This window comes from Aquarana catesbeiana, linkage group LG07 (genome assembly GCF_042186555.1).
Source record: "Aquarana catesbeiana isolate 2022-GZ linkage group LG07, ASM4218655v1, whole genome shotgun sequence".
Lineage (NCBI taxonomy): Eukaryota > Metazoa > Chordata > Amphibia > Anura > Ranidae > Aquarana > Aquarana catesbeiana.
In genome coordinates, this window is record NC_133330.1 from 288,594,887 (window position 1) to 288,621,938 (window position 27,052).

Genomic DNA, 27,052 nt, shown 5'->3' on the forward strand with positions numbered 1-27,052 from the left:
ATTTAAGAGTTTACGCATACAGAAAGCAGCAAGGGAAGAAAGGTCCTATAGTACTCATAGGGGAAGCCATCAGGTCCAGGAGCCTTGTGGGCAGGTAATGTTTTGATGGTAAGTTCAATTTCCTCCTCACTAATAGGTGCATTAAGAGAAAGAAGGTCCGTGGGCTGAAGTTGGGAGATCCCACTCTGCTCAAGATATTGATGCATACGGTCCAATAAGTTGCAAGAGGGAGGGTTATGAGGGATTCCGGGATTATTGTATAGGTCAGTGAAAATTCCTCGAAGGAACGAACAACATCTTGGGGATGAGACAATAGCCAGCCTAACCTATTCTTGATTTGCTGGGGGGGGAAGTCATATGGGTACGGTCACGCAGCTTTCTAGCTAACAGAGAGCGGGCCCTATTTCCTTTATCGTAATATAGTTGTTTCAACCTGATCAAAGCTTTTTCTACTCTGCCCAGTGCCAAGTCTTTAAGAGTCGTGCGTAAATAAAGACAGGGATGGGGTAGTTTGCAGCTGGCGTTCTAGGGCCCTAAGTTCGCTTTCAGTTCACAGTTTAACAGCCTGAGCATCTTTTTTCATAGCTGAAGAGATTGCAATGCAGCAACCTCCAATGACAGCCTTATAGGCCTCCCACGGGACAGAAAGAGATACATCACAGGAGTGTTATTTTCAGCAAAGTAGAGTTTCAAAGTGGACTCTAGCGGGAAGATGTTGGAGAAGAAAATTATTTAATTACCAGTAGCAGGGTCTGCGATTAGGGGTACCTAGGGATAATGTGAGCAAAATAGGGGCATGATCAGACCAAGAAATCGGGAGTATGCGTGCAGATTGGATGATTCTTGGTGTAGGGTTGTTGACAAAGAAATAGTCTATACGGGAATGTATGTGATGAGGGGGCGGAATAAAATGTGTACTGAGGATCCCCAGGATGGAAAACCCACCAGGCATCAAAGAGAGCATAACGTCTAGTAAGTTGACAAAAAAGCTGGGAATCCCTGAGGATCTGAGATTGTGTAGTTCGGGGTTCCATCACATGGCGATCAAGAGCAGCGGAATGGGAAAGATTGAAATCTTCCCCTAAAATAAGATATTCATGATCGGAAAGAGTTTGGAAAAAACTTTGGACAGAAAACTAAGTTGTCGGACATTTGGAGCATATAGGACACAGAAGGTAAAGTGACCCTGTGGGCCGATGAAGGATTCAGAACAGGTGAACGGAGTATCACGCTTAAAGTATAGCAACACCAGCCCTTTTATGGGGATTAGAAGCCTGGTAAGTATGAGGATAATATTTGGATGCGGATGCGAAGGAGTCAAAATGTGTCTCTTGAACCAAAATGACGTCAGCCCCCAACTGCCTAAACTCCCAGTGCCAGACGCCTCTTTCTGTTAGAATTTAGGCCATGAACATTCAGCGATAGGACCCTAGCCATTGTGTTGGATAAAAACAGAGAAAACAGCACTTATCTGATCTAGTAGCAGGATAACCATATTGCGAGAAGGACTTATTCTCCAGTAGGATGACCAGGCAGGCGGAGATGACCACTTGATGAACCAAGGTAAAGAAAAGGGGATAGAAAAGTCTAGGAAAGAAATAAAAAGTTAGCACAATAAAAAACAAAGACAGTTCAGTGTACATTATGAACCAACTATATGAAACCTAGCTGGTTTTATAAATATAGAAGTTCCTATATGTCCAACTGACCACAAATAGGGACAGGGGGACACAGAGGTGATCAAAAATGGGGAAACTTAACCAATTAGTAAGGGGGGCTGATGATAGACGAGCCAACCTCTCTCGAGTCTCGAGCAAACCAGCCCATAATGTGAATACTATGGGAGCTAAAGAACAAAAGGAACAATAGGGGACTAATGTAATGTCAGTAAGTAGGGCAGAACCACTAACAGCAAGTAGATGTCAGTGGAAGCAAAGAAAATAACGCCGGCAATCAGAGTCCCATGTCTTTCTGGGCCAAAAGGGCGTTTAGTTGGAGAGATCTTCTGCCAAACTGTAGGTAGTGGAGGTGGTGTAGACGCAAGCTCCCAGTCAGGAAGCTGAAGGATGGGTATCTCCAGGACATCGCAGAATGGGGTAACACAGCACTGCGGATTTACCCTGATGCTATGCGTTTAGGCTGAAAAGTAAAAAACCCCAGCGGTAGGTAATGTCCTTCTCTTGCAGCATGTGTAAGAGGGGTTGGAGAAGTCTGCGCTTTTGGAAAGTGATCAAAGAAAGATCAGGGTATAGATGTACCTAAGTATCTTCGAAAAACACTGCAGTGAGAACGAGCTTTTCCCATAATGTCCTCTTTCAAAGGATAGGAGTGGACCCTGCAGATAGCATCACGTGGTTTGAAAGCTGGACCCTTAGGCATAGGGCCCGGTGTGCTCTGTCCATCTTAATGTGTTTAGTGGGAGGTTCTCCCAGCAAGGTGTTAAACGGGGTCTGTAAGGTGGATTGGAGGTCTTCGGGTCCATCAGGTTCTGGTAGACCCCTCACATGGATGTTATTCCTGTGCCCCCTGTTGTCTAGGTCCTCGACATGCCGCTGCATGTCTCTTAGGAGGAGACGGTGGTCCAACCCCTGAATTTGGGTGCGGTGAACTGCCATTTTGGTTTCCTGGATCTCCTCCTTTGCCATCTCCACCCTGTCCGCTAGATGTTTAAGATCTGTATGAAGTGCTTGGATTTCAGTGTGGCAGGTAGATTTAACATCCTCTATTAACCGCTAGAAGTCTTCCTTGGTAGGAATAATTTAGAGGTATGAATGCAATGAGGAAGGCATTTGATGCAGGGGCAGATACTGAGAGCTGTGCAGGCTGATGAGAGGAGGAGGGTAGTTGAAGTGGCCCCACAAAGACCTCAGGTTGGAACTGGGGCACAGGCAACTGGGGTGGATCCCAAGGCTCATACCAGACTGGAGCATATGAACGAGAGGGGGCAGGTGTATGGGGACCCCCCCTGGTTTGTGAGATATTGCTGGTGAGCAAACAGCTTGGGCATAGAAGTGCCTGCAGCACCTCTGGAGGAGCTGGGGTCCTTTGAGCGGGGCAGCCTTTGAGATTTGGAGGAGGCAGGTGCAGATGTGGAGGCTTGGTGGGAGGCTGCACACCGTATAGGCCCAGTCCTTGGCATACGGAAGGCTGGAGATTGCGTACCAGATGGGCCAGGAGAGTCTATGAAGCAATCCGAGGGCACGGGGGATCCGGAGCTTTCCCCCTGCAAGCAGGGATCGGAGGCCGTCCGCAGCAGGCGCGGGAAGGCATCCGTGCACTACGTATAAGATGGAGGGGCCTGAGCTGATAATGCAGCCTGTATTCCACGCAGTGCAGCCATGGTGGAAGTAGCCAAGGTAGAGAAACTCACCATTCCCGTCGAAGTAGGTGGGTGTCTGCTTTCCGGGACGTGCATAAGGAGGTCTGAGGGGGCCCAATCCAACTCGTGATGTGAGGAGTAGAGCTGCTGAGAGACGTGGGAGTGCCATCTTGTCCTTTCCGGCCAGCAGCATGTCTGCCGAGGTAAAGTAGTCCCGAAGGCTGGTGGAAGAGCCTGGTGAAGGTTGAGAGGATCCCCGGGCTTTAGCAGAGCGGGTGGTCCTAGATCTGCCCATGTAGCAGGTGATTAAAGTCCCTTAATGTCCTGTTTAGCTGCGGGCTATGGGAGATCTGAGCTCTTAGGTGTCCATGCAGGTAGGCTTCCAGTCACGCCCCCCCCCCCCCCCCCCATAAAATATATTTTATTGCAATATTTCTGTAGAAAAGTCCTACAGTGTTTTTTTTTTTTGCTCTGAAAATATTACCACCAAATAAATTTTCTGTAAAAGCACAATCGAGAGTACATGAAACTTAAAGTGTTACTAAATCAACAACAGTAAAATCAGTCTGTATATGCAGTAAAGCATGTTTGTTATACTCGCTGTGGAACCTAAGGGGTTAATCCTCCCCATTGTGTAAAAAGGATGTTTGCTCCTATCTTCTCTGATCCTCCCCTTCTTCCACTGTCCCCAATCCATCTGCTGATAGTACAGAGCCTTGGGGGCAGACTGCACATGCTCAGTTTGGAGAGATTTTTTTATTTTGGGGGAGGGTGCATGTGATCAGCACAGGGCCAATCAGCACTGTCCAGACAGAGGGTCAGGGGCCATGCCGCCTCATAGGAGAGTCAGAGGATAATAAATACTACTCCTACAAGCTTTAACCAGTGCTCAGACACTGCTAGAAGTCACAAGACTGCTATATACTGCTGATGAGAAAATATATTTAGCAGTTGATATTTACTAATATAATTGCATTTCCATGTGTACTGTGGGAGATCAGATATATGCAGGGTCCTGGGTTTAGTAACACTTTAAAATGAACATGTCATGACATAAATTGGAACAACCCTTGTCTACCATCCCACCACCAATACTTGCCTGTGCCGTGCTCCTGTGCACACGCACGCAAAATGGTCAACAGAACTGTGTGCACATCTACACATGATCATTAGCTAACACTTGAGCGTGAGCCTGCACGTTTGAATGAACTTTGAATCGCCTGGGGGCTTCTTTGAAGCACGGCGAGACTCAGAATCATTGATAAGTGGTTATCAGCTCCTTCTGAATGTGATCTGATCAGTGTTTACATGTTCTGACCTGGCTTGTTTGACTCTGTTTGCTCCTGAAATTCTGTTGCTGACTCCGGCCTGTGACCTAGGGTTGCCACCTCATCCCTTTAAAACGAACACATATTAATTACACAGGTTCTGTGGCTAATTAAGGTGGTAATGAAACTCACGTGGTGCCTTATCTGTATTAAATTAGCCTCAGAACCTGTGTAATTCATATGTGTTTGGGTTTACAGGTGTAGCACCCTGATGTTTAGGCACGGTTGCTCCTAAATTTATCTACCAAGTGATAGCTGCCTTTGCCAATTGCTAGGAAGTCAATTGATTTCACCCTAATTCTGGAATTGCCACACTTCTCTCTTCTGTTGCTAGGTGGCCGGGTATCTGGTGTCTCAGCCAATTGGCAGGGATTTTCTTGGCCTGCTGGGAGAACCAATTTATTTGGGTGGAGTCAGGTGATCAGGGTTCTGTGCCACCTGGACGGCTGTCTGGGTGGACGTGTGTCGTATTTCCCTGGGCTGCTAGGCCAGAGACCTGAGGCCTATCCCAGGGACATCTGGCTGCTGGGCTATCTGAGGGCATATCCAGAAGCAAGAGAGCAGCGTAGGGTTGGGACTGCGGCTTGTAGTCCAACCAGAAGTAACGGTTCTGCCAGCCGGAGAACCTGTCATGGTCAGAGGTAGAGAGGAAGCTGTCACCACTAAGGGACCATCCACCTTATTACCAGGGACCACTGTGAGTATCTGAGCAGTATTCTCACCAACCGGGGGCAGTGAAGAATTAAGAAACTTCATCAGAGGTCGAGCCAGGGACCCAGCTAGTGGAGGTGACGCTTGCAGAGCATTACTGTGTGCCAAGCCAAGGACTGAGCAGGCCAGTGAGGTGAAGCTTGAAGAGTGTCTGTGAGTGCCAAGCTAGGGACCCGGCAGGGATGCGGAGTGACACTTACTCAGTAAGAAGATTGCAAGAGCTCAGGAGATCCAGTGGCAGTGGATCAGTGCGTCTAAGTGATAGACTGGGAGCTCAGTTGAGTGAAGATCTGGAAAGGAGATTGTGGAGGAAGTTAAAGAGTTCATTACAACTTTTGTTAGAAACTGTTCAAGATTGTTTCCATAGGAGACAGCGTTTCTACACATGCAGACGTGGTGTCCGGCTGGGTGACTTTCCCTGCATGGCTGTCTACCTATAGAAGTCTCGGAGTCTGCTAATAAACATTGCAACTACTAAAGGGTGTCCTGGCCCTAACCCTCTCTTCCACAGTTCTGTTTAAGAGAACATAAATCTCTTTGCATTCAAGAAGTGTCTGGTGCCCATTAATCTACCATATATTACACCCACCATGCCTCGTAATCCACTCTACACAGAAGGATGTCAGCTGTCCCTAACCCTGGAGGTCACCATTAAGCCTGGAGAGGCTCGGGACTTGGCTACAAAGGGATGAGGTGGAAACCCTATTGTGACCCGACCTTGCCATCTGTTCACTCTTCTGGTACCTTCTCTGCTCGCCCGATACTGACCTTGGCCTGGCTCTGACTCTGCCCCTGGTTTCTGATTCTTTACCTGTGCCGTCCAGTTGTTGCCAACTTCTGCCCATCTGACCACGCATCTGAGATCCTACATTCTGTCAGCTTCAGCTCTGCATCTACTACAAGGTCTCCTGGCCCGGATCTCCTACAGTCACCTGTGTCACTCTGAGCCCTGTTATATCCCTTATCAACCTCAGAGGATACAGGAAAAAGATGTATGGGAAGCCCTCTAGTCAACTCAGCTTTGACCAGTTACATGACATCTCCCCTGCTGCTAATCAGAACTCTTGCTATATACCAAGTTCTTCCAGGTATGGAAAAGCAAGGACCTCCACCCATGATGCAGTCATTCATCAGGCCTGAACACTGTATTGTGAGAGAGAGTAGACAGACATTTGGACTCCCGACTGTGGCAGAAGAACGGTGAGCCAGAAAGATCAGAAGAGCAGATTTACATTGCGGTAAATAAACATTGTCACCCTGGGACAGGAAGTGTGTTCCTGGCAGCATCCCCAGATAAAAATAAAGGGGAAAAAATTAAATAAGAAAACTAATGCAGCCATCACATGCAATATATTACATTTGTGTTCTTGGATTTAGATACTTTTACCCTGGCCGCAGTAAAAAAACAAAAAACTGTTGATTGTTTTCTAAGAAATGAACTGGAGTGACACAGTGATCTATAAAAACATTCCTATTATGCAAGAGAATATGAAAACACTGCGCTCTAATAGCAAAAATAAAATATATGTGAGCCAGCAGCTGCATACATTGTGACAAACAATAACTGGTAACTGGGAAAAAATAATAATAATTCCTATTATGTACAGTATCAGTCATGAGTCGGCATATGTAAAGACTTTACGTTGGCCCCACCCCTCCACTCGATTCTGTCATGGTATAATGTTATAGGTTTAACCTGCTAATATAATAATACAAAATATATATATAAATACTGTGTATGTGTATATACAGTATCTCAAAAAAGTGAGTACACCCCTCAAATTTTTGCAAATATTTTATTATATCTTTTCATGTGACAACACTGAAGAAATGACACTTTGCTACAATGTAAAGTAGCGAGTGTAGAGCTTGTATAACAGTGTAAATTTGCTGTCCCCTCAAAATAAATCACCACACAGCCTATAATGTCTAAACCGCTGGCAACAAAAGTAAGTACACCCCTAAGTAAAAATGTTAAAATTGGGCCCAATTAGCCATTTTCCCTCCTGTGTGTCATGTGACTCGTTAGTGTTACAAGGTCTCAGGTGTGGATGGGGAGCAGGTGTGTTAAATTTGGTGTTATCGCTCTCACTCTCCCATACTGGTCACTGGAAGTTCAACATGGCACCTCATGGCAAAGAACTCCCTGAGGATCTGAAAGTATTGTTGCTCTACATAAAGATGACCTAGGCTATAAGAAGATTGCCAAGACCCTGAAACTGAGCTGCAGCACAGTGGCCAAGACCATACAGCAGTTTAACAGGACAGGTTCCACTCAGAACAGGCCTCACCATGGTCGACCAAAGAAGTTCAGTGCACATGCACGACATTATAGCCAGAGGTTGTCTTTGGGAAATAGACGTATGAGTGCTGCCAGCATTGCTGCACAGGTTAAAGGGTCGGGGGGGTCAGCCTGTCAGTGCTCAGACCATACGCCGCACACTGCATCAAATTGGTCTGCATGACTGTCAACCCCGGAAGGAAGCCTCTTCTAAAGATGATGCACAAGAAAGCCCGCAAACAGTTTGCTGAAGACAACCAGACTAAGGACATGGATTACTGGAACCATGTCCTGTGGTCTGATGAGACCAAGATAAACTTATTTGGTTCAGATGGTTTCAAGCGTGTATGGTGGCAACCAGGTGAGGAGTACAAAGACAAGTGTGTCTTGCCTACACTCAAGCATGGTGGTGGGAGTGTCATGGTCTGGGGCTGCATGAGTGCTGCAAGCACTGGGGAGCTACAGTTCATTGAGGGAACCATGAATGCCAACATGTACTGTGACATACTGAAGCAGAGCATGATCCCCTCCCTTCAGAGACTGGGCCGCAGGGCAGTATTCCAACATGATAACGACCCCAAACACACCTCCAGGACGACCACTGCCTTGCTAAAGAAGCTGAGGGTAAAGGTAATGGACTGGCCAAACATGTTTCCAGACCTAAACCCTATTGAGCATCTGTGGTGCATCCTCAAATGGAAGGTGGAGGACCGCAAGGTCTCTAACATCCACCAGCTCCGTGATGTCATCATGGAGGAATGGAAGAGGACTCCAGTGGCAACCTGTGAAGCTCTGGTGAACTTCATGCCCAAGAGGGCTAAGGCCGTGCTGGAAAATAATGGTGGCCACACAAAATATTGACACTTTGGTCCCAATTTGGACATTTTCATGTAGGGGGTGTACTTACTTTTGCTGGCAGCATATGGTTTAGAAATTAATGGCTGTGTGTTGAGTTATTTTGAGGGGACAGCAAATTTACACTGTTATAGAAGATGCACACTCACTACTTTACATTGTAGCAAAGTGTAATTTTTTCAGTGTTGTCACATGAAAGGATATAATAAAATATTTCCAAAAATGTGAGGGGTGTACTCACTTTTGTGAGATAATGTGTATATGTGTGTATATATATATATCACAATAGGGTTTCCACCTCATCCCTTTGTAGCCAAGTCCCGAGCCTCTCTAGGCTTAATGGTGACCTCCAGAGTGTGGGACAGCTGACAACCTTCTGTGTAGAGTGGGTTGCAAGGCATGGTGGGTGTAATGCAAGATGAAATAGTGGGCACCAGACATGTGAGTGATTGTCTCTGGAACAGAACTGTGGGAGAGACGGTTAGGGCCAGGACACCCTTAAGTAGATGCAATGATAATTGGCAGACTCCGAGACTTCTATAGGAAGACAGCTATACAGGTGAAGGCCTCCAGCCTGACACCACTTCTGTATACAGTGGCAGTGGCATGGCAACAGTCTTGTAGTAGTTACTAAGGTAGTATATTTAACTATCGGTAACACAAACAGTTCTCTGTTTACTCCACAATTGCTCACTGTGGATCTTCACTCAAGATTAGACTTTGGACCAAGGATCCCCTGAGCTCTTCCACTTTTAGCACTCAGTATCTTCCTCAAGCGTCACCCGCTTCCCTGCTGGATCCCAGGCTTGGCACTCACAGATACTCTTCAAGCATCACTCCGCTAGGTCCCTGGCTTGGCACCCACTGATGCTCCGCAAGCGTCACCTCTGCTGTTCTGCTGGGTCCCTGTCTTGGCACTCACTAAAGTTTTCCCACTTTTTCATCATATCCGGCTGGTGAGAAGACTGCTCTGTTACTGACTTCAGCTTACTCATGGTGGTCTCCGGTAACAAGGTGGATGTTTCCTTAGTGGTGACAGCTTCCCCTTCTACCTCCGACCACAGTTGGTTCCCCGTCCAGCTGAACCACTACTTCCGGTTGGACTGCAAGCCAGCATGCTCTCCTGCTTCTGGATAGGCCTCAGACAGCCCAGCAGCCAGATGTTCCAGGGATAGGCCTCAGGCTTCCGGCCTAGCAGCCCGGGGCAGTACAACACACGTCCACCCAGACAGCCTTCCAGGTGGCACAGAACCCCGATCACTTGACTCCACCCCAATAAATAGGCTCTCCCTGCAAGCCAAGGAACCAAAGAACATCCCTGCCCATTGGCTGAAACACCCCATCTATTCATGTTTGAGCTTGCAAAGCCCCTGTCTTATCTAATGTCCCTAGCATAGTGCCAACCAGTGACAGAAGAGAAAGGCTGCAACGAGTTCAGATTTAGAGAGGAATCAATTGGACTCCTAACAATTGGCCAAGGCAACTATTGCCTGGCAAGCCTAAACATCAGGGTACTACATTCTCCCCCTGCCTAGGGAACTACGTCTCGGAGTTTGCAGAAAAATAATTTGAACTCTCAAACCTGGGAGTGAATGTCCTGGCAAAAACTGGGATGGGTGGGAAAACCGCAAAGGAACAATAATAACAATAACAATACATGTGACGTATCACATGACGTAGATATGCATAACATACACATATACATGAGCAAGTGGCAGTTCACACAAGGGCAGATAAATAGCAGACAGTATATACAGATTTATGTGTGGCGTACCATCCAAACAGTTAAGGGGAAAAGTAGAAAAAAATACAAACAGTAACCTTACATCCTAACTATTTATCTAATTTATACAGTAGTGAGGTACATAAAAGGTTAACATTGCTATCCACGTCTAATCACTGTCTCTCCTTGTCTAAGGAAGGCGCAATGGGTGCAGGAACACCTGAAAGAGAAAAATAGACAGCAAAGAAATGCATCCTATCCCTATGATAACACAATGCAAAATATACATAAGTGAATCTTGAGTAAATGTTAATTACCCTCAGCCGAGAGCCGCAAAGCAGTGTAAATACACCCTAATATACTAAGCCACAATGATCTCTACATCTAAACACAAATACAGGTCGAAATGGGCCCCACCCTCATCCGAGGGTGCCTCCCCTTTCCATAGCTATCTTAAAGAAAAACTTCTTAGCATTTCCTATCAAATAAGTGCATAATGTGAACAAGGGCTCACTCAGGCTGGCACAGCTCACGCCACCTGGTGGCTAGCATATGAAAACCAATCCTGGCACACTTGATAGTCCATCATTCAATTTGTAAGGTGAGAACTTACCCCTTTGCCACAGCTTATTCTACCTAACTAGTTAAAGACCCCAGTGTCTTTGAAGCCCCAAAGTCCATCAGCTTTTCACTCAGAGTAGAACAACATTTCCCAACAGTTTCCCTTCTTCTCAGGAACAACTCCGGAGACAAGAGGCATGGCTGCAATCAAGCAACAAGCAGCCAGGCCATGGAGCAAGGGACTGCACATCTTGACATAGGTCCCCTTGCAGTGGTGATCTCAGTCTGTCCACACAACAGCCAGGGCCTGAGAACGAATTTCCTCATTGGATGAAGAAACAAACACTGAATGTCAGATCAACATGTTACTTTTCCAAGGGAGGCATACTGGCAATTCCAGAGCACCAGCCAGCATGACTCAAGTGGGCACTCCCTGTATCTGCCGGCAGCACACAGTTCAACACAGTCCCAGCAATACAGCCAACAGGAATGTCCCCCACTAGAAACACTTTCTGTACAAGAGGTGAATTGGCTTTCAGCATAGTGTCTTAACTCCACAAAGCTCACATTTGTAATCTGTATGGTGTCAATGAGAAACACAATTCAATACCATTTACCAGTAGTATCTGGGATCTGGTAACTTTAGGGTTTCTCCTTTAGCATTTACCGTAGTAATGTAATGGTGAATGTCTTCCTTGGTAGGCCTGCGGATAAGCACACTGTCTGGGTTTGGTCCAACAGTTACAGATTGTCCATGAACAAACAACAGTGGGGTTCTTGGCCCCTGGTCTCAGGCTGTATATAGCAATAACCATTTTCCAAAGAACACGTTAGGTGACGCTGCATTGATCATATTTGCTGGCAGCAACAGTAGTTTTCTTCTTATTGTAGCAAGGTCTTTTTACCTCTTTTGGTCGAATGAGGACCTCCAAGGCCAAAGATAGCTGACATCCTTCAATATGTGGTGGGTTGTGAGGCATAGTGGGTGCAAAGATAAAAGTCATTGAAAGTCAGTGAAAGTCATTGAATGCCAGACACTTCTTGGATGTAAAAAAGGTTTTATTTCTTTTGACAGTCCTTTTTATATATTTTGGGGGAAAGACAGGACAGCCGTAGATAGTTGAAAGCTCAATTGGCAGTCTCCGAGACTTCAATAGGAGGACAGCTGTGCAGGGAAATACACCAGCAAGAAGCCACATCTGCAGGAATGCTGTCTCCTATGCTGTCTCCTATGGTAACAGTCCTTCCTCCAACTCAAACATAACAGTTCTTTCAGCTCCACTACAACTGCTCCTTGTAGTTCTTCAATACTGAGCTCCCGGTCTCTCACTAGACCCTCTGATTCACTGACTATGAATTCCTTGAGCTCCTCCAAGGTTTGCGGTGGTACCCCCTCAAGCCTCACCCACGCTTCCCTGCTGGATCCCTAGCTTGGCACTCCAGATACTTCTCAAGCTTCACCCCTGCTAACCGGTTCGGTCCCTGGCTTGACACACATGGCTGCTCTGCAAGCTTCTCCTCCGCTGGTTGGATCCCTGACTTGATCACCGCCTGAATTTTCCCAATTCTCCACTGTGCCCTTTTGGTAAGAATATGGTTCCGGTACTTGCTTCAGCTACTCACTGTGGTCCCTGGTAAAGGCGATTGGTCCCTTTGTGGCGACAGCTTCCTTTCTACCTCCGACCACTGACAGGTTCTCTGGCCGGCAGAACCGGCACATCTGGTTGGACTGCAAGCCGCAATCCCAACCCTGTGCTGCTCTCTCACTTCTGGATAGGCCCTCACACAGCCTAGCAGCCAGATGCCTCTGGGATAGGCCCAATCTCTGGCCTAGCAGCCCAGGGCCGTACAACACACGTCCACCCAGACAGCCGTCCAGGTGGTACAGAACACAGATCACCTGACCTCACCCGAATATATAGGCTCTCCTAGCAGACCAAGGGATTCAAGAAAACCCCTGCCCATTGGCTGAGATGCCCCATATACCCATAACCTGACCTTGGGTTGCCCTTCTTATATCTAGTACCACCAAGTACCTGGCCACCTAGTGGTAGAATAGAAAAGTGCAACAAGGCCAAACTTAGGGAGAAATCAATAGATCTCTATCAATCAACCAAGATAGCTACTCTTGGCAAGTAAATTTGTGAGGAGCTCCCTGACTAAACTCCAGGGTGCTACACTATCAGATATCGGGGTGGTAAGCCAAGCAATATAACATCCTGCTATCCGGCACCTCTCAACAAATTTTAAACAACAAACTTTAAACAACGGTCATTTTACTCACCCTGGCTGTCTTCCACCCCCATTCAGCTTCAGGCACTGCTGGGCTGAGCACGGGAATGACCACCCCTCTTCACACAGGATGCGTGGGCATATTTAGCCCAACAAAAGATAATCATAGAGTTACAGTCCTCGGTAGCATTTATATCCAGAGTAGTGACGGCAGCAGACACTCCAGATTCTTTGAGGGGCAGAAGAGGTGCTGGTACTACTTAATCCGAATCATCAGCAGCTGTAGGAAACAGCCTGAACGGTGGCAGTGGGAACTAACACTTCCACTGCGTTTACAGTGAAGTCATCAAATAAAGCTGGCTCCGCCAGAGAAGAATTGGCCCAGGCAAAGGTGGTCCTACTGGCGTCCCGGGCTGCCGTGCATAGTTTCCTCCACTGTAGAGTACCCGCGGGCCCAATCTGCCTTCATCACCTGCAAGGGTAGTGGCGGGCGAGCAGCCATCAGCAGCAATTCTCCACAGTGATAGCACCGATTCCAAGGGCGCAAAAACACTGCAAATCCGGAGTAATGTCGGCAAACAATCCCCATGGATTGATAGTCTCCCATGAGCGATGAGACATGTTGGTTCTTCCCCACATTGTTGGAATGCACAATAACACAGTCTATATGAAGTAAAGATGTTACTTGCCACATTCCCATGGAGCCAGACAAAATTCCAATGTAGCTGTAGCCGTTTGCTATGGGCGACTGCTGTAGGAATAACACCTTTGCCCCACGTTGGGCACCAAATGTAGCAACGTCCCGAGTCCCTTAAGGCCTACAGCTGACATCCTTCTGTGTAGAGTGGGTTGCAAGGCATGGTGGGTGTAATGCAAGGTGAAATGGTGGGCACCAGACACTTTTTGAATGCAAAGAGATTTATTGTCCCTTGAACAGAATTGTGGGAGAGAGGGTTAGGATCAGGACACCCTTAAGTAGATGCAGTGATAATTGGCAGACTCCGAGACGTCTATAGGAAGAAAGCTATACAGGTGAAGGCCTCCAGCGGGACACCACTTCAGTATAGGTAGGGCCGCTGTCTTTTATGGCAACAGTCTTGTAGTAGTTACTAATGGTAGTTTATTCAACTATTGGTAACACAAACAGTTCATTGTTTACTCCACAATCACTCACTGTAGATCTTCACTCAACGAGCTCCCAGTCTTTCACTAGACTTTGGATCCAATAGCCACTGGATCGCCTGAGCTCTTCCACTTTTATCACTCAGTATCTTCCTCAAGCGTCACCTCGCTTCCCTGGGTTTCTGGCTTGGCACTCACAGATACTCTTCAAGCGTCACCCCTGCTGACCCGCTAGGTCCCTGGCTTGGCACCCACTGATGCTCCGCAAGCATAACCTCTGCTGTCCCGCTGGGTCCCTGGCTTGGCACTCACTGACGTTTTCCCACTCCTTCACTGTAACAGTAACAGTAAACAGTAAGAAGGCTGGATCCAGGGAGACCCAGTGTTGCATTAGGGCTCCCAACTCTTCCACTCATCCACAACCCCAAGCCATTAAGATTAGAGGGCAGGACAGGACCATACCATGTGTATAAATGTGTCAACCTCTATTCCACACCTAGAACAATGTGGGTCAACCCCCGGATATATAATGGATAATCTTTGCAGGGTATAATACGCCCTATGTAAGAATTTCAATTGAATAAATATATTCCTAGCGGAAATCAGCATAGAAATAAATTGCGGTATATCCTCCTTCCAGTCCTTAGCATCCATACCTGGGATATCAGTTTGCCACGTCTGGCACAGTTGGGTCATCTTTGTGGCTTCATGCCCTGATATCCAAAGGTAGATAGAGGAGAGGATCCTACCTGCATTTTTAGAGATCAGGAGGCGCTCAACTGAGTATGATTCCAGCGTAATTGGATTGGGATATTGTGCCCTGACTGCGTGGCGCAACTGCATATAATGAAAGAAAATTTGGTTGGACAAGTTAAATCCCTGTTTTAACTGGTCAAAAGTTAATAAGGAGCCTTTAAATACATGGTTAAGGGTAGTGATTCCAAAGTGATTCCAAAGTTAGCCCAGATCACAGGGTCTGGGACCAATCCGTAGCGGTGTGAAGGGCGAGTAGGTGTTAGACTCTCATACATACCTAGTCATCTGTTGCCAGACTTTGATCGTAGTAGACATAGGAGTCGATATGCCTGGGTTAGATTTGGGGCCACGGAAGACTAAGTTGCTTAGCATAAGCATAAGAATCCAGCAACGCAGCTTCAGTGTGATCTACTGGCATCCCCTATAATTGTCCAAACCACCACCTGACAGTCACAAGAACCTCAGCCCAATAATAGAATTTAAAGTTGGAGAGTGCCAATCCACCCTGGGACATAGGGAGTGTAGATCTCGCCAACCGGGGGACCCTGCCCGTCCATATAAACTGAGTAAGGAGTTGGTCAATTTTATTGAAATAAACCTTAGGAATTGACACTGGGCTATTCCTAAACACATACAGAAATTTTGGTAAAAAGGTCATCTTGATCAGGTTCACTAGACCAACCGGGGTCAGAGGAAGGGACCTCCAGATTCCCCATCTATGGGCGAGCTGAGACACCACCAGTTGTAGATTTGTGGTCAAAAAGCAGTGACATCACAGGAGACCTGAATCCCTAGATACTTAAACTGCGAGACTATGGAAAGGGGGGAGGCAAGTTTAAGGGTTCACCTGTTAATGGAAACAGAACTGATTTGTCCCAGTTGATGAGTATTCCTAAAAATTCCCCAAATGTATCTGTAAGGGCTAGGGCAGCATTCAGAGGTGGGCCGGCATCTAGTAAATACAAGATAGCGTCATCCACATATAGTGACACCTTTTCAACAATGGAGCCCACTGCTATACCCAAAACCTCTTCCGCACCACGCAGTCAAATTGCCATGGGTTCAACTGCCAGAGCGAACAAGCCCGGTGAAAAAGGGCACCCCTGCCTCATCCCTCTAAACAGTGAAAAGAAGGGGGAAAGAAGTCCCTTGATGCGGACTCTGGCTACAGGATGTGCATGTAGGAGCTAATCCACTCTATAAACTTAGGCCCAAATCCAGATTTTTGCAGGACGAGCCAAAGATACTCCCACTCCATGGAGTCAAAAGCCTTCTCCACATCCAGAGAGGCCACGACTCCCGAGCCAGAGCCCCCACCAGAGCCAGCAATCACTGTATAGAGTCATCTAAGGTTGAAGTCCGTTCCCTTTCCTGGCATGAATCCTGACTGATCCCCATGGACCATGGTGAGAATGACTGAGTTTAGTCTACTGGCCAGAACTTTGGTTAAAATTTTAGCATCAACATTTAGTAATGAAATTGGGCGGTTAGAGGACCAAAGAGCTGGATCCTTTCCTGGTTTGGGGACTATCACCGTCTCCGACATATATTGTGGGAGCTGGTTATCAGTTAGCCCTGCCTTAAGTGTCTCATACAAAAGTGGAAGGAGAACATCTGAATGAGCTTTATAGAATTCGGCCGGGAGGCCATCTGCCCCCCCGGGGTTTTGCCTGCCGGCATAGATTTAGGTGCTTGTTTTATCTCATCTGACGATATGGAAGCATCTAATCTCTGCCGGGTGGAATCACTAAGTACAGGGAATTCTATTTCATCTAAGTATTGAACCAAATGTGCCATATTGGGCTCTAGAAGTGTACAGCTGCTGGTAGTATTGGGCAAATTTAGTGTTAATTTCCTCAGGATCCCTCAGTGTTAGCCCCCTTCATCTCGTATACCCACAATATATGCAGAGGGGACCTGGTTTCGGGGAGCCATGCCAACAGTTTTCCTGTCTTGTCTCCCTGATCAAACACCCTCTGGGATTGGTGGAGGAGGGTTTTGCGGGAGGCCTCTACTCTAAGCAGAGAGACCTCTCTATAGACGAGAAGCATATCCTGGTAGACTGTACTATCTGAGGAAGCAGCATAACAACCTTCTAGTTCTTGGGCTCGTGCTTCCGCTATATTCAAGGCAGCCTGGGAGTCCCTTCTAGCCACACTGATATAGGACCTATATTGCCCTCTGGTGAAGGCCTTAAAGGCATCCCCAACGACATCAGAGGAAGCTGTCTCGGGATTTAGTGACCAATAATCCAAAATAGCACTAATCATCTGGGGTTCAACCCTTTCGTCTGAGATCCAATATCTAGAAAATCTCCATCATTTTAGCCCCCCGCTAGGAGTCCTGAATCCAAAAGCAGAAGCATAGGTGCATGATCAGAGCCCGCTCGCGGTATAATAGAGACTTCTCCTATGATTGGGAGCATTGCAACACTAGCATATAAGAGGTCTATTCGAGAAAAGGTGGCATAAGTGGATGAGTAAATATATAATCTAAATATATAAACTCGCACTGATGGTGATTTTATGCGCAATAAATTTTCAATCTTAGCATTTTTCACTATTGGTCCCCCCATTTTCTTCCCTTTTAGGTACCTGTTTTTCGTATGGCTGAGTATTACCGTTGAAGGATCGTTTATCATCTCATCAGTGAACCTGCCATCCTGCAACATTCCTTGGATATCGTTACAAGCCTTTACTGACTCCCAGACTGAAAAGCTGGGTGTCATTGTGATTTGGTGAGTGGGAACACATGTGGGGGTGTCTTGGTACACCTGAAAATTTTCTGCAACATTTTCTCTGCACTTTCCGCACACCAGATGTGAAGCATTCCCTGTATTTTTACATACTATTTGTGAAGCACCTTTATAGTTTTGTATGGACTGTTTTTTGTTGTAAGCGCTGTATTTATATATTTTACCAATAAGTGGCTGCGTGGCAAATAAATCCCCGCTCTGTTGGGTGTTTCCATCGCCATAGGTCAAAGAAATCAACGGCAGCTGCCCATTTAGAAAGAATGGATTCAGTGCTAGCATTGGATGATAGCTTATCCAAGTGTGGGCCGGGGGGGGGGGGGGGGGTATATTAAAGTCCCCAGCCAGGAGAACATTATCAGTAAGGTAGTGGGCCACAATTTTGTATTATTTTTGCAAGCATGGAAACATTGGCAGGAGGAGGTAAATTAAATTCCCACTACAACCATCTCCATCATTACTAGATAAATTACCCCCTAAGCTCTCCCTGGATCCTCCATTAGACCTGAGGGACAACAGCACAGTATCTTTGCGTATATAGCACCATAATATAGAGCATATAGTTAAGATTCCTATGTACCATCCAGGAAAAAAAGAAAACCAAAAACCAAAACAGAAAAGAACAAAAACCGAGCATAACATTCCCACCCCTACCCACCCTGCAAGATCACCTCAACTGTGATTTGCTTGGATCCCAAACAGTAACATGGCAACGTGCCACTTGGGGGGCTATGTGCCAAAGAAAAAAAAAAGGGGGAAGCTGAAGTCATGAAAAGGGTAGATAAAGAGCGTAAAAAGTCATTCACGCTACCATCTGTTCACTAGGAGCTCTGAAGAATTCTCATGAGAGGTCCTCGAGGACACTGACCTTAGTTGCAAACTACATAAGCAAGTACAAACAAGAGAGCCTTCCCCCGTCTAAGAGAGGGGGAGCAGAACTTGTAGTGGACACTCAGAGAGGGGAGGTGGGGTGAGAATCTCCATCTTATAGGTAAGGAACTTAATCCACAAGATGCAGAGTCAAAGTTCAATCACAATACTTGAGCAGGTACCTCCACTTGTGAAGTGGAGAGTGAAGAGGTACAAAGGGAGGAGAGTGAAGAAGTGCACAGGACCTTGGCTACCTTCTTGAAGCTTGTCTTACTGCATTGTGGCGACCAGGAGAGAACCTCAGCATGGAGCCAATCAAAAGAGGGGTTGTGCCTTTGTAACCAAGGATAACCAATACCAACGGAAACTTAGGTGAGGAAATAACTTGGAATTGGATTATCTCATGGTGAAAAGCATATACACACACAAAGGGCTCTTTTTTATATATACAGTATATCTATTTATTTTTTTACAGTCGTCTTTATATAGATCATGCTGCATACAACAAAATTATTTATTTAAAAATATCCAGCAAAGGTCTGCAGGTCACCAGACAGTTGCTGATTTCCATTTTGTAATTATACTAGAAGGCATTAATTGCCACAGACCACTTGTTGCTCCCGAATTTAGAAATACACCTGGGGGCACGTTGGAAAAAAAAAGTAAAGCATTAGAGTTCCTCTTGCAGCACTTCAGATATTGATACCAAGAGGCATGTTCAATAATGCAAAGCCCAATAACCCTCAGCGCTTTTTTCTCTCCGCTTCAAGGACTTAATGTACAAACGTGGGTTACCTCTGTTCTATTTAAGGCAATAAACCATAGCAACCATTTAGAATTAATTTCCCAACTGAAATCTGTTGAGTTGCTCTTGGATATAACACATTGCTGTTTGAACTGCTTTACTGATCACTAGACTCAAATCCAGTTAACCACTTGCCTACAGGGCACTTTCACCCCCTTCCTGCCCAGACCAATTTTCAGCTTTTAGCGCTGTCACACTTTGAATGACAATTGCGCGGTCACGCTACACTGTAACCATGTGAAATTTGTATCATTTTCTTGACACAAATAGAGCTTTCTTTTGGTGGTATTTAATCACTGCTGGGTTTTTTATTTTTTACAAAGAAAAATTAAAAAGCCCGATAATTAAAAAAAAAAAAAAGTTTTTCTTAGATAATGTCAGTAAATTTTGTAAATAAGTAATTTTTCTCCTTCACTGATGGGCACTGATGAGGCGGCACTGATGGGCACTGATGAGGTGGCACTTATGGACACCGATGAGGCGGCACTTATGGGCATTGATTAGGTGGCCATGATGAGGAGGCACTAATATGTCGCACTTATGGGTACTGATAGGTGGCACTGATATGTGGCACTGATGAGCACTGATAGGCAGCACTGATGGGTGGCACTGATAGGCGACACTGGTGGGCACTGATACGCGGCATTGATGGGTGGCACTGATGGGCAGCAAAGATGGGCATTGATGGGCAGCACTGATAGGCGGCACTGATAGCCAGCACTGACTGGCAACACTAATGGGCACTAATTGGTGGCACTTGTGGGCACTGATTGCTGGCACTGGTGGCGCTGTATTGTAATCGGGCACTGATGATCAGTGCCTTAAATACATGTCTGGATGTCCCCTGCAAGAGATGCCGCTGATCAGCTCTCCTCGACACATACTCTATCAGTGTGAGGCGATGAGAGCCAATTATCGGCATTTTGTCTTTACATGATTGGACACAGCCGATCACATGGTTAAAGAGCCATGGCCGCGGCTCTTTACAGAGATCGGGTCGCACTATGTAGTAGCAACACACCTCGTCCGCTGTGCTGCGCGCCCCCGTGGGCGCATGGGAGCGGCCGCTCGGGTGCGCCGTCATATGACGTCCACCCAGAACAATAGCCGCACCGTCCCTCCGTCATTTGACGGTGGGCGGTCGACAATCGGTTAAAGTTATGGTAAACGATCACCTTGTAAAACAACTAATTCAGTTTAAAATATAAATTAAAGGCAAAACATTTGTGTATAGATATATATAAAAAAAAATTATAAATCCCTTTTTTTTTAAAGTGACCACATTCCCTCTGTTCTCGGCTACATTAGAGCTGGGGAGGAGAAACAGCAGCACACGAGCTTGCCAGTGAAAAGCTGTGTGTGTGTGTGTGTGTGTGGGGGGGGGGGGGGCGGGGGTTCAGGACAAGTCTGATAAAGAATTTGATTGATTGTTAAATGCAAGAAACTACCTCCAACATGCCTGCTACGCTGCTGTACTTATAATTAAAGCAGTAATAAAGCCAAAAGCAAAAATGTTATTTTAGGCTTTTTGCCTTTATTTTCACATGATGATCCATCCAGTAACACATATCCTGTCTTAGGGTGTCTCCACTCCACTGGAGGAGCAATAGAGACACCTATGGACAGCAGCATTGTTAGTCTGGTGAGAAAGTAGCATTAGATGCACTTATCAGATTTATGCACTAACAAATTAAGGCTGAACTCCAGCTAATACATTTTGAGCAGTTACATCAACAGTTTTATTCTCCTTTAGGTACAGTATAAACGTTTTATACACATGAATACAAGCTGATCATGTTAAGCGCCCCTGTCAGAGGTAAATGGTTTGTCTCAAACCTCTAACTAACATGTTTACAGGGCAGCTTAGTCTGTTAAAGTGGTGTTAAGCCCAAAAGCAAACATTTATTATATTGCAGCTTACCAATTATTAGATGTGATGATTGCATTAGTTTACTTTTTCAGGCTTTATTTCCTTTATTTTCACCTGGTGATCAAGCCAATAAGTCTGTGTTTTTTTTTTTTTAAACAGAACAAGCTCTGTAGCAGTTAGCGTGTTGAGACAAACCATTTACCATGACAGGGGTGCTTACAATGATTATCTTTTATGGATGCCGGGGAGATGGATTAGAGTACCTGTCAGGTTTTTATTGCTGTCTGTGCCCCCTTTATGGAGATTCACCAACTCTATTTGTCCTGTTTTCCATTATCAGTAAAAGTGAAAGAAAATCCCACATGTTGGGTTATCCCAAAAAAAGTAATAGAGGGGAAATCTTCCAATGGGGACACTAGTTCTAGTGACCTGGGAGTCCCCAAGGAATTCCCTTAATTTGCATGGATTTCCTTCAACTTCCTGTTTGGCTATGGGACAGGAACTGAAGAGAAATCTCCACAATGGGACACAGATGGCAAAAATAAATCTGACAGGGGTTATAACCCTCCCTTGCTCTATCCAAAATGAAAACAAAAACTTTTGCCTATAGTTCTACTTTGTTTATTTATTCATGTAAAACCTTTATTATAAAAGAAAAAAAACTGTTGATGTAACTGCTTATAAAGTGTGATCTAGAGTTTGGCTTCAATTTGTTAGTGTATCTAAATCCGCTAGTTCATATAACACCGATCCCCCCCATGTATAACAATGCTGCTGTGCTGTCCAAGGGTGCCCCCTGTGTTCTTTCATCCAGAGTGGAGGCACTCTAATATAGGAGGTATGTTACTGTCCAAGTGAAAACGGAGAGAAAAAAGCTCTAAAAAATAAAACAAATGCAGCCACCACATCTAATGATTGGTAAGCTGCAACATATGACATTTTTGGTTTTGGGTTTACTACTGGAAGTTAAAAAATAACAAATTTACTGGCTGGATAAATAAAATAAAAAAATAAAGGGGAAAAAAAGGGAAACAAATGCAGACACAACATCTAAGAACTGGTAATTTGTAATATAAAAATGTTTGTTTTTGGGTTACTGCTTAAATAGTAAATTTCCAGTATAGGTGTGCAAACCTCTTGAGCATTCCAGCAATGAATAAAGAAGATATCCACAGTGCTTACCTTTCATATAATCCCAAATGTGGTGCAGTTCACCATCCAGGTCCACCACAGGTGTGTTGGGTGCAGCATCCCCCAGAAATGCCTCATCTTCCAAGCGAAGCCACATGATTTGCAGCACCGACCGCAAGAACCTGAATGTGAAGATGGAGGGTCCCCAGTCTTCGTACTGAAACTTTGGCACATGAGCACCGGTCATCTGAAAGCGAGATTTTAGTACCGATGCCATGGTCTGTGGAAAGAGGATCATGAGGAGTTTGCCTACTGCCACATACAGAAAGAGAGAACAGAAGATCAGTGCCTTCTGCACATAACGAACGATGTGTTTCATCATTTGGACAGACAGCGAAGCTGAATGATCCCAAACTGAAAATGTGCAATGCAACGCTCACGCTGGGCTCTTTACTACTCGTAGTAGCCCAACCTGCTTCATGAAGACTGTCCCCGGGGGAACGATTTGCTGGCAGCAAGAACTGATAGGTGTTTCCCTTCCACAGACACGCTATCTGCTCTAAGAAACATGTGACGGAAGAATGTCCTATAACCCTTGTTTATTTATGTCAAAGTGCAGCCTTCCTTACATAACATTAAAACATACATATACTTTCAACTGTCCCTCCTTTGGAGAGACTGTCCCTCTTTTGGAACTAAATCCCCCTTTCCTTTGTTACTCTTCAGTTGTGTCTCTTTTTAGTCTGATTTAAAGACCTCTATTTAAAAAAAAAAAATCAGCACAAGGGACATTACTTACAATCAGAAGGATGTGTCCCTTGTGCTAATGCCCCATTTAGTTGAAATCCTCCTCTGTCCATTTAAACCCCACCTTCCCCCTGCCTTCTAAAAGTGGTATTAAAGGTTCGTTTTTTTTAAAAAAAACATGTTTTTGCACAGCGCAGCCCTAATGCTCCTGTACTCGGGTCCCTCACCGGCACTCCTGGCTCCTCCCTCTTGACCAGTGTCCCCCAAAAGCCAGCCACTTTAGGGGCACTGGTGCATGCTAGCTCCATTAGACACATAGAGCCGCAGATCGGCCCTGCCCCCTGCTTAGCAAACACAGAAAACATGTGGAAGGAGGTGCTCTGGTCAGATGAGACCAAAATTAAACTTTTTGGCCTCAAAGCAAAATGCTACGCGTGGTTGAAAACTAACACTGCACATCACCCTGAATACACCATCCCCACCGTGAAACATGGTGGTGGTAGCATCATGTTGTGGGGATGGTTTTCTTCAGCAGGGACAGGGAAGCTGGTCAGAGTTGATGGGAAGATGGATGGAGCCAAATGCAGGGCAATCTTAGAAAAAAACCTGTTAGCGTCTGCAAAAAACTTTAGACTGGGGTGGAGGTTCACCTTCCAGCAGGATAATGACCCTAAACATACATCCAGCGCTACAATGGAATGGAGTCAGGTCACCTGAGACCAGGTGACAGATGCACTCTGTAGGAGTCAGAAGTGCACCGCTAAGGTAGTGGACCCTAGGACTGACTCATGCGAATTGAACCATGGAAGGTTCAGGAAGCAGGTCTACAGGATAACTAACATGGATCCCAGTGGGAGCTAGAGCATAGATTCCCCAGGGCGCGGAGTCTAAGAGCCAGCGGGTGTTCACCAGAGCCTCTAGTGGTGAGGATGGACTGCGCTGCAGTCTGGCTCCAGATCGTGGCCCCCCAGGGTCTCACAGCTCACGCTCACCGTAGACTTACAGGAGAAGAGGAAGGAGGCAGCAGGCTGGAACGACAGGGAAGTAAGGGGTAAGCCAAAGGTCAGGGCAACTAGCAGACAAGGATAAACATATCACGCCAAAGGTCAGGGTAACAAGCAGACAGGGAGAGTCGAGAACAGGCCAAAGTTGGTAACAGGAATCAGACGTAGGAAACACAGCAAGTACACACAGAGGGTAACACACAATGGTTGATCAGCACTGTTGGCTTGCAGTGCACAGGTTATACATTTACGTCTTTGGTTGTAACATGACAAAATGTGGAAAATTTCAAGGGGTATGAATACTTTTTCAAGTTACTGTATCAACCATCTGCCCTTCCATACATAGATCACTTTCTATTCATAGAAGCTATAGTACAATTTTTTACATTCACTCTATTTATCACAGTGGTTTACACTCATTTTTAAACAAGATTTTTAATAAAAATTTCCTGTTGAAAATTGCAACAAAAAATATTTATTAAAATAAAAATAATGTGGCGCTCAAAATAGTCACAAAAATTGTTAGTGACAAAAAATATAAATGTGAAAAAAGTTAAACATACCAGAAGCAACAATTTCATATAAATGAATATAATAATATATGTTGTGTATGTACAAAATGAACTCAAGGTGAATGTTCCAAAAGTGAATGAATCAAAAACATGCAAAAGTTCTTGAATAATAAACAAGATAATGCAGCTCAAAGATAAATCTTGTGTAGGGAAAAGTCTCTCACACTCCTTCTGGTCAAGTCAAACGGAATCTTGTGTATAAACAAAGGATAAGGTGGCACGCTTACCAAACTTGGTGGACTCGTATACTACAGCATAGAAGTCAAACAGGCATTCATGAGGAATGACCTCAACAGGATTCTGGATGCAAAGACGTTGGTCTGTGAATGGGCCACTTCCGATATCGACAGATGGGATCCACCATCAGAAAATGAGCTCCATGATGTGCAGTGAACCACATCAAAGGTGAACTTGGTGATCCATGAAGATGAGTATAAAAACATAAAAACCACACATGCTGTAACACTGTATAGTGGGTTTACTGTAAAAACATCAAGTCGACAATCCAAAAAAGTTCCATACAAGGCTGGTAACATATGGTTGTAAAAAAGCAATGTGCAGTAGTTTCAGGAGCATCACCCGATGCGTTTCGTCCAACTGGACACCATATGGGGTGTAAGGCTAATGTATAACCACTGCAGTGTATATAGACATCTTCACCAATGAGGAGTTATGTCAAAAATTGTAATTGGGGACACCTGGGTATTCGAATCAACGGTGTTACAATATAGCGCTGGTGTGTGTTCTACGCCTCATTTTCAAATCACATAATGATTTGACAAGAGCAGACTGATGACTCAATGCGTGCCATGCCTCACCCTGAGCCACCGTATAATAACAGAGCATCTGTGTGCTTGCCACACCTCACCAGGGCTGGACTGGGACAAAAATTTGGCCCTAGACTTCCTCATGACCGGCCCACTTTAATTTTGAGTGTCCCCAACAGCATCCCACTTACATCAGAGTGTCCCCAACAGCATCCCCCTTACATCAGAGTGTCCCCGACAGCTTCCCCCTTACATCATAGTGTCCCCAACAGCGTCCCCCTTACATCAGAGTGTCCCCAACAGCGTCCCCCTTACATCAGAGTGTCCACAACAGCATCCCCCTTACATCAGAGTGTCCCCAACAGCGTACCCCTTACATCAGAGTGTCCCCAACAGCGTCCCCCTTACATCAGAGTGTCCCCAACATCGTCCCCCTTATATCATAGTGTCCCCAACAGCGTCCCCTTTACATCAAAGTGTCCCCAACAGTGTCCCCCTTACATCATAGTGTCCCCAACAGCGTCCCCCTTACATCAGGGTGTCCCCAACAGCGTCCCCCTTACATCAGAGTGTCCCCAACAGCGTCCCTCTTACATCAGAGTGTCCCCAACAGCATCCCCCTTACATCAGAGTGTCCCCAACAGCATCCCCCTTACATCAGAGTGTCCCCAACAGCGCCCCCCTTACATCAGAGTGTCCCCAACAGTGTCCCCCTTACATCAGACTGTCCCCAACAGCATCCCCCTTACATCAGACTGTCCCCAACAGCATCCCCCTTACATCAGAGTGTCCCCAACAGCGTCCCCCTTACATCAGAGTGTCCCCCTTACATCAGAATGTCCCCAACAGCGTCCCCCTTACATCAGAGTGTCCCCAACAGCATCCCCCTTATATCAGAGTGTCCCCAACAGCATCCCCCTTACATCAGAGTGTCCCAATCAGCAGCCCACTTCACATCAGAGTCCCCACCAGCAGCCCACTTCACATCAGTGTGTCCCCATCAGAAGCCCTTCACATCAGAGAGCCCCCATCAGCAGTCCCCTTCACATCAGAGTGTCCTCCCCCTCCCACATGTACTCACAGTTTTGAAGGCAGCTTCTAGGGATGAGCCGAACACCCCCCGGTTCGGTTCGCACCAGAACCTGCGAACGGACCGAAAGTTCGCACGAACGTTAGAACCCCATTGACGTCTATGGGACTCGAACGTTCGAAATCAAAAGTGCTCATTTTAAAGGCTAATTTGCATGGTATTGTCCTAAAAAGGGTTTGGGGACCCGGGTCCTACCCCAGGGGACATGTATCAATGCAAAAAAAACTTTAAAAAACGGCCGTTTTTTCGGGAGCAGTGATTTTAATGATGCTTAAAGTAAAAAAAAAAAAAGTGAAATATTCCTTTAAATATCGTACCTGAGGGGTGTCTATAGTATGCCTGTAAAGTGACGCGTGTTTCCCGTGTTTAGAACAGTCCCTGCACCAAATGTCATTTTTAAAGGAAAAAATCTCATTTAAAACTGCTTGCGGGTTTAATGTAATGTCGGGTCCTGGCAATATGGATGAAAATCAGTGAGACAAACGGCATGGGTACCCCCCAGTCCATTACCAGGCCCTTTGGGTCTTGTATGGATATTAAGGGGAACCCCGCACCC

The 27,052-nt window shown here is 45.8% G+C and overlaps 1 protein-coding gene across 1 annotated transcript in view; it reads right to left on the reverse strand.

The window, feature by feature from the left end:
- The window catches only part of DIO1 (iodothyronine deiodinase 1), a 40,659-nt gene extending 17,791 nt beyond the window's left edge, over positions 1-22,868 (reverse strand). The window contains exon 1 of the mRNA XM_073593490.1: positions 22,368-22,868. Within this exon, the coding sequence (XP_073449591.1) occupies positions 22,368-22,698 (331 nt within the window). The 5' untranslated portion in view covers positions 22,699-22,868. The remainder of the gene's footprint in view (positions 1-22,367) is intronic.
- Positions 22,869-27,052: the final 4,184 nt, after the last annotated feature.